This window comes from Aedes aegypti, unplaced genomic scaffold (genome assembly GCF_002204515.2).
Source record: "Aedes aegypti strain LVP_AGWG unplaced genomic scaffold, AaegL5.0 Primary Assembly AGWG_AaegL5_hic_scaff_108_PBJ_arrow, whole genome shotgun sequence".
Lineage (NCBI taxonomy): Eukaryota > Metazoa > Arthropoda > Insecta > Diptera > Culicidae > Aedes > Aedes aegypti.
The window spans coordinates 18819-27865 of NW_018734505.1; the positions used below are offsets into that span (position 1 = coordinate 18819).

A 9047-nucleotide genomic window follows, 5' to 3' on the forward strand; every position below is an offset into this window, starting at 1 on the left:
AGCTTACTATGCCATTGACCATTTTTGCATTTGTATATCGTGTGGCAGGTACGAAGATACTCTATGCCCTGGGAAGTCGAGAAAATTTCCAACCCGAAAAGATCCTGGACCGGTGGGATTCGAACCCACGACCCTCAGCTTGGTCTTGCTGAATAGCTGCGCGTTTACCGCGACGGCTATCTGGGCCCCTATGCAATACCAATGTAGTTTTCAATCGAATTGGTTTAATGCTCATAATTCAATCAAAAACAATTAGTTTTCTAAGAGTAAAGTATCCTGTTTCAGATTATTGTTATGCTTTTACTGCAGAAATTTAATAAATGATCATAATAAAACGATATTGGTTAAGTTTTTAATGATGAAATTTAGGTTGCACTATGTGTTGCATGTTACCCCACATCAGGGGTAGCATGAAAAATGTATACTTTTCGTCTCTCCTGAGCCTAGAAAACCAAATACTGTCAAAATTATTATCGTGTGGTATTATTTACGTGGCGATTAGGCTACTAGATGGTTTTTATCTCATCTGAATCCTTAAATTTTTCATCCATATAGCTTTGAAGTTGAAATGTATTGCAAGTTACCCCGTTTGACGGTACCAAATTGATCGATCTTGAACCAATACCTGACACGATCTGGAAATGCCTCAAATTATGTAAATTTGAACATAATTGAATGTGTTTACTTTAGGAATAGTATATAATTGCCAATTCAATGCATTTGCAACATTTACAAGAACATTTTGAGTATTTCTTAGTTTGCAAGATGTCCATCAAAAACCTCTTTCATATATGATGAAAAATAGCACGATGTTGTTCTGAATGTTCATTTTTCTTAATTTTATTGCATGTTTGATACCATGATCGACGGAATCCATGAAAAATAAATGTATTTTGAGACACTGGTGCAATAATTACAAAGATATCATATAACAAATCAAGCTGTCCAAAACTGGGGGACAGGAGGTGCTTGACAAAAATTGTAATTTGTCCATATTTAGTTCAATATATTTAAAATACATTCATACTCTCAAATTAGGATTATGTTTGAATATGCTTGCGTGATCCAAAGTATTTTTTCATATTCAAAATAATTACTTTAAACTTTTGTACTTATTTAAAAAGGCATGCATATTTCAAGGATGTGTTGCATGCTGGTGATGATCAATCGATCAAATTTTCAGCTGAAAGCACTGTTTGGTTCTCTAGAATAGTGCTCTTGGAAATTCGATTTTTGGCTTTGTTTTAAAGTTAACACTTTAATTCTAGTGTACGTAAAACATTTCATAAAACTGATAATCATGATGATCTAACTACGGAAAACTTAGAGAAAACAATACTCAACAGGCACAAAGCTTACAAACACTCTGCTCCTGATTTTCTCGCTCATCAGCTGTAGCACCATGTTGGCAAAAGTTCGCGTCACCTTTTGCGCGTTCACAAAATGCAATTCCTGGAAACGTCCCGCCGACGTATGGTCTAGCAGATCGACCAACTTCCGAATGTCCTGGATGCTTATCTGTCCCAACACGGACATATCAATCTTCTCCATATCGTAGATGCACACTATTCCAGCACATTGGGCTTCGTTCGTGTCGAAGTGTACTTCCCCTAACATAAAGTTCATTTTAATTGCATTAGCTATCGACGACTTTTTCGCATCAAATCCACTCGAAAAACTGAAGAACACTATTCGACCTTTCGCATCCAGCTGCGGCAGCGGGAACAAATATCCACCATCGATGAGGACACTCAGTTCCGGATCATCTGCACTCAACTGACCAAACCAGTCTTTGTGGATTGCGAGAGCATGCAAGTAATTGTCCAGCATCTTCACAGTCCTTAGAAACGAATATTTATTGGTTCGAAGGAACCTCAACAGAAATGGCGCATCCGTTCTACATCGCTTGATGGTAGCAGTTTTGGAAATCCACTCACGTAGCTGTTGCACACTTTGTTTTCGAATGTTCTCATTTTCACCAAGTTGTACCGCAAGTGTTTTATACAAAGGATGAAGTTCGTTCACGTCATCGTCGTATGTATTTGGCGCTTTGTTCACACTGGGCACTTTGAAATAGTATCCAACATTTTCTGCCATGCTTCCGATCTGAGTTGTTTGTTCCACTGCAAACGTTCGATTATCGACTAAGCACGAACAGTGGAAACAACTGCAAATTTATTGAATTCACTCGGCACTGCAGCCCGTTGAACTTTAGCTTTTTTATGATATTTTGTCAATCAGATAAAGATTCAAGTTTAATGGGCAGAAAGTCGATAAAAAACTGGAGCTGGATTTTCGCCGATGGTTCTATATAACATGATTGCCACTAAGTAAACCATTCAGTTTATCACGTCTGATTTCAAGGTTCTTCGATGGTATTAGTGGCTGGAAATAGATTTCGGAGTTTTGACTACTGATAGATTTTTTGTAAATGCTCTTGGTAAAAGATAATTGTATCGGTCTTATTGAGGTCAGTATACAGCTAGGTTTACTGTTTGACTGTTTTCAAACAGTATTTTTGGGGCATTTTTTTCGATTAACAGAAAAGTCGATGGTCCCTTGGATTGTAGTTGCACTGGTTTTGTGTTCTGTAACTCGATACCTCCCTAACTTGATGGTCCCTTCAATATCGAGTTAGGCTCTCCCTAACTGTTGTTAGTTGATTGTTTTTCAATAGTTGGACCTTTGGGTCAATTATTTCAATGTTTGATGAGACAAATGAGCGCATAAATTTATTCCTATCATTATTGAGCTAATCGTACCACTTCGGTTTAGCTAGCGTTCGTCTAAAATCGGTGGATCACCTGTGCTACCATGAGAAAGAGAGGGTTAAACAAGTCAAGGGTTCAAGTAAAACACACTGGTTAAGGAACATGAGTCCGTTGCTCGATAAATACTTTTTTATTATTATTTCATCGTGTTACGACCAACCAGCCGAGTGGAGGTTTGAACAACTACCGTCAAATTTTGAATGGTGTGAAACTATAAGTGAAGACACGCAAATGTTTCACTTTATACAACAAACAATGAAAGTGTCGCCTAAGCGGGCGCCGTCATGCGATGAAATTCCCAACTAATCAATTTGTTGACTTTTCTTGTTGCAAATCTTCAACGAAGGAAATATAAGATAGAGCGCCCAAAGTATCAAAAAATTGCTATTCTTAAACTTCTTCCACAATAACCCCTCCCCGCGATAAATCGTCCTCCTTTAGAATTTTCTCATATATTTTAGGAAAACTCAATTAACTGTTCTTTGTAAAACTGTAGAAGAAATCGAAAATCCATTCGAATTTCGCAAAGTTATCGCGATTCAAATTGGGGGTCAATATGACCCTAAAACAAAAATGACCCTAAATTTGAAGCATTTAGTGAAAAATTTCAATGATCTGTGACCAATTAAGGTAGACGCACCGGTGTTTGCAATAGTAAAAGTATTTGCCACCCCCGATCATATACTGTTTTACGACGTAAATTTGCATAAATCGTTAAGTGTTCATTCTTCTTCTTTCTGGTGTAACGTCCCAAATTGGAATAAAACCTGCATCTCAGTATAGTGCTCTTATGAGCATTTCTACAGTTATCAACTGTGAGCTTTATTTTCCTATTGACCATTTTCGCATATTCATATCGTGTGGCAAGCACAAAAACACTATATGCCCGGAAAAGCCGAGAAAGTTTCCGTTATGAAAAGATCCTCGACCGCACCACATTAGGTTATGTAGCTACATTCATAAAACTCTTAAATTTTGCAAAGGAAATGAAAGGGATGAATTCTCGAAAACTTATCCAAACAGACTCAAGTCAGAATAGTAAACAAACTTACTTTACCATTCCTACGTGTTTTGCAGACAAAATTGTACACATTCCGCTCTAAACCCACTATAATTTTCACTTTTAAAACGTTTAATGGAGAGACAAAGTAACTTAACCACTAATCAAAACAAAAGAATACTTGGGTCCATTTTACACTGGTACAAAAACGTCATTCATTCATTTATTTAGTTAACATCTACACAGATAACACTGAATCAACAATTTCACGCCACAATACTCGGTTCGTGGCCGCATCTCTCCATCCTCGGTTCTGCCCCACGCTCGCCAAATCGATACGCACTTGATCCGCCCACCTAGCTCGCTGCGTTCCACGCCTTCTTGTACCAACCGGATCTGAAGCGAATACCATCTTTGCAGGGTTTTTTTTACTTATCTCGTTTATTTGGCAGGCTCAGGCGCCGTAGGGCATAACAGAGCCGAAATCTTTTCTTTTTTTTACATTATTTACATTTTGAAATTTGAACTTATTTTAAAAACTATGTTAGTTTGCGGAAGTTTTAAGGTTAGTGGATACATTTGAAATAGGGAAGGAAAGGATTTTTTGGAATTTCTTAAGCTACTTAGACTACTAAGCTGATGAAGCTTGAAGGGACAGGATGTCCAGATCTGTAATGAAACTAAACAGAAACGGTTTGTGGGAGACACGACGAGAAGAGGACAATTTGAATGGGAAAAAGAAAGACAGGGAACGAACACAATCAAACCCGGATATTGATACGCTTCAAAAACAGATGGATTAAATTCATATATTCTAAATCAAGGCCCGCCAACACTTCCCTGACAGGTTTCTGCTGTTTTCCTCGGATCCGGAGAGTTTCAGTCAGCTCAGATCTGACGCCACGATGCTCAACGCATCCCCACACAACATGTTCGATATCCTGATAAGCCACGCCGCAAACATAGAGATTGCTTTCTGAGAGCCCAATACGGTGGGTATGCGCGCTTAACGAATAGTGATTGGACATAAGCCGACACATGACACGAATGAAATCACGGCTCATGCCCAACCCCTTAAACCATGGCTTTTTCGACACCTGTGGAAATATGGAATGCAGCCATCTACCCATTTCTCCGTCTCTCCATTTCTGTTGCCAGCTGATCAAGGTCTCCCGACGGGCCAATGCAAAAAATTCTTCGAAGGCGATTTGACGCTCGTAAACATCGCCTTCTTTAGCGCCTACCTTAGCCAGAGAGTCCGCTTTCTCATTGCCAGGAATGGAGCAATGCGAAGGGACCCAAGCTAGGGTAATAGTGTAAGAGCGAATTGACAAAGCACTCAATGCCTGGCGTATTCTATTCAGGAAGTACGCTGAGTGCTTCACCGGCTTCATTGACCGAACAGCCTCCAGAGAACTTAAACTGTCGGAAAAAATGAAGAAGTGCTCGGGTGGGAGAGAACTGATGTACTCTAAGGTGTAATGTATAGCTGCTAGTTCAGCAACATATACAGAACATGGTTTTTGAAGCATGAAGGAGGCGCTATGAGAAACGTTGTAAACACCGAAACCAGTGATATCATCCATTTTTGACCCATCAGTGAAGAACTGTCGGCTCTCGCTGACATGCCCGAATTTACTTGCAAACATGGGAGGGATAAACTTTGAACGAAAGTGATCTGGTATACCATGGATATCTTGCTTCATGGACAAATCAAATACTACAGAGGAACAGTCGAATTCTAGGAAGTTATCACGATTGGTGTTAACCGAAGATGGGCTAACCTCCAGCGTCATGTACCAGTAGTACACACTCATGAAACGAGTTTGAGGGTTATGTTCAAGCAGCTATTCGTAGTTTTCAATAACCAATGGATTGAGAACCTCACAACGGATGAGGAACCTGAGTGTTAACTCCGCGAAACGATCTGTCAGGGGCTGTACTCCTGCAAGTACCTCTAAACTCATTGTGTGAGTCGAGTTCATGCAGCCTAGCGCGATGCGAAGACAGCGGTACTGAATCCGCTGTATCTTCAGCATATGTGTTTTCGCCGCGGATTGAAAGCAAAAGCTACCGTACTCTAAGACCGACAAGATGGTTGTTTGGTACAGCTTGATCAGATCTTCCGGATGGGCTCCCCACCATGTTCCGGTTATAGTTCGCATGAAGTTGATTCGTTTTTGGCATTTCTGTGTCAGATACACAATGTGTTTCCCCCAGGTGCATTTGGCGTCGAACCAGACCCCGAGATATTTAGAAGACAAGCTATGAGTGATTGTCTTACCCATGAGTGTAAGCGGAAACTTGGCAGGTTTGTGTTTCTTTGAAAAGACAACCATCTCAGTTTTCTCCGCAGAGAATTCGATACCCAGCTTTAAGGCCCAAGTAGACAAATTGTCCAGAGTATCTTGTAAGGGTCCTTGTAGTTCGGCTGCTGTTGGTCCTGTGACAGAAACAACACAGTCGTCTGCAAGCTGTCTTAACGAGCAATTTTCCATGAGACAGTCATCAATGTCTCTCACATAAAAATTATAAAGAAGGGGACTCAGACATGATCCCTGGGGGAGACCCATGTAGCTAATTCGTGAAACTGACAAGTTGCCATGAGTAAAACTCATATGCTTCGCGGACAACAAATTGTACAAAAAATTGTTCAAAACTGATGAAAGGCCACTTGCGTGGAGTTTGTCTGAAAGGACATCAACACAAACTGAGTCAAAAGCACCCTTAATATCCAAAAACACTGAACCCAACTGTTCTTTTTGGGCAAAGGCAAGTTGAATTTCTGAAGAAAGCAGCGCAAGACAGTCGTTCGTTCCTTTGGCTCTGCGAAAACCAAACTGTGTATCTGACAGCATGCCATTCGATTCAACCCATTTATCCAGCCGAAAGAGAATCATCTTCTCTAACAACTTGCGAATACACGACAACATCGCAATTGGGCGGTACGAATTATAGTTCGACGCGGGTTTCCCGGGTTTTTGGATGGCTATTACTCTCACCTGCCTCCAGTCATCCGGAACAATGTTACACTCCAGAAAGTGATTAAACAAGTTCAATAGGCGCCTCTTTGCGACGTCAGGTAGGCCCTTAAGCAAATTGAACTTGATTCGATCCATTCCTGGAGCGGAATTGTTACATGAAAGGAGAGCAAGTGAGAATTCAACCATCGAAAAAGGTCTATCCATGGCGTCCCTATCCACCGGAATATCTCGTCGCACGCGATCAACAGGAACGGAATCCGGACAAACTTTCTTAGCGAAATCGATAATCCACCGAGGAGAGCTCTCTCGATCTTCATTAACCGACGATGTATTACGCATTCTTCTTCCGACGGTCCAAAGCGTTCTCAACGAGGTCTCACGTGATAATCCTTCCACAAAATGACGCCAATAACCGCTTTTCTTCGCTTTGACCAAGCTTTTAAACTTGCGTTCAAGGGAAGAATAGCGCTCATAGTTGTCAATTGAACCACGTTTCCGGAAGTCTTTAAACGCGGCGGATTTCTCGCGATAGAGTGCCTTACACTCTTCATCCCACCACGGATTGGGAGGCTTCTTGCGAACCGACGGACCAGGCACAGGACGGCGTTGGGCTTGAAGAGCGCTGTTGAGAATCAACTCGGATAAAAAGCGATACTCTTCCAACGGAGGAAGTACTTCTACCGCTTGTTCTCCATCAATGATCGTTTCCGCGTACTTTCCCCAGTCTATGTGCTTTGTGAGGTCGTAGGCGAGATCGATGGATGAAGACTGTTGTGTTCCATTGGAAATTGAAACTACGATCGGCAAGTGATCGCTACCATGGGGATCCTGGATTACCCTCCATGAACAATCCAGCGATAACGAGCTTGAACATATTGAGAGGTCTAAACGGCTATCCCTAGGACTTCCATCTTGAGCTGGAGGTGCCACTCGTGTAACTTCCCCAGTGTTGAGAATTGTCATATTGAAGTCGTCGCAGAGGTCATATATCAACGTTGATCGGTGGTCGTCATACAGTTCCCCCCAGCCTGTTCCGTGGGAGTTGAAATCCCCAATGAACAACCGTGGTTCAGGCATAACAGAGCAGATGTGAGAGAGATCTCTGCGAGATATCGCCGATCTCGGAGGAAGATATATGGAGGCGACACTGAGGCTTTTGCCTCGGATAGTCACCTGACATGCAACGACTTCAATGCCTGACATCGGCGGCAGATCGACTCTGTAGAACGAGTGATGCTTTTTGATCCCCAAAAGCACTCCTCCATATGAGTCGGATCGATCCAGGCGAATAATATTAAAATCATGGAAAGGAAGGGTCACATCAGGTGTTAGCCATGTTTCTGATAACGCAAAAACATCGCACTGTACATTACTAACTAAAAATTTAAAACTATCTAATTTAGGCATAATACTACGACAGTTCCAGTGTAGAACAGAAATCATATCTTCGACCTCTGTGGATAAATTATCCATCAAAAGATATGATCGTTGCAAGGAGGGGCATTCTAGAAGCCAGTTGCTTCAAAAGAGGAGTCACACATGGAAGCAATCCTTTGACAATGTTCTTCACTGGGTCAGAAGCATTGAAGAAATTAAGGATGATATCTACAATGCCAGAAAGCGTAAACATTGGAACGCCCTGAGGTTGCCCTAGGGGTTCCGAATGCGAACTTTCTTTTGGCTGAGCAGTTTGAAATTTTGGAATATTTGGGATTTTAGATTTTCCCGGTAGTGGCGGAAAGTCTCTTTCCTCTTGGAGTTTGAATCCAGGAGGTGAAAGCTTTGAGACTTTCGCGACAGGCTTAGTATTTTTCATGGCTGGTGGGTCATCACTGCTAGACAGATTCCGAGGCTTTTTTGTGGGTCTCTGGAGTCTCACACGCTTCCTCGATGAACCCTTGAAAACGAAGGAAATTCCTTCACCAACCTCAGAGTCGGAGCCCTGATCATCAAGAGACAGAGAAGAGTAGATATTTTGGGATTCAGCAGACGGAGCAACCTTTTTCAACATCTCGGCAAAACTACGCCGAGAGCGCTGCTCTAATGATCGTCGCTGATGTTGCTGCCGGCGTACGTACGTCGGGCAGTTTTCGAGGGCATGTGGTGGACTTTCGTTGCAATAAACGCATTTTGGCGGTATACTACATGCACCATCCACATGTCTCTCCCCGCAAGAAGCACAGCGAGGTTTATTGCAGCAATACTGGGCAGTATGGCCCAGCTGCTTGCAATTTGTGCAATTCATTACCTTCGGTACGTACAGCCGCACAGGTAAACGAAGTTTGCCGATTA

The 9047-nt window shown here is 41.8% G+C and overlaps 1 protein-coding gene across 1 annotated transcript; it reads right to left on the bottom strand.

The window, feature by feature from the left end:
• Positions 1 to 1323: 1323 nt before the first annotated feature.
• On the bottom strand, positions 1324 to 2363 carry LOC5569909 (clavesin-1). Its single transcript, XM_021856053.1, has one exon. It carries the CDS (start codon positions 2095 to 2097, stop codon positions 1324 to 1326), a length of 774 nt encoding a protein of 257 aa, XP_021711745.1. The 5' UTR covers positions 2098 to 2363.
• Between the last annotated feature and the right edge of the window lie 6684 nt (positions 2364 to 9047).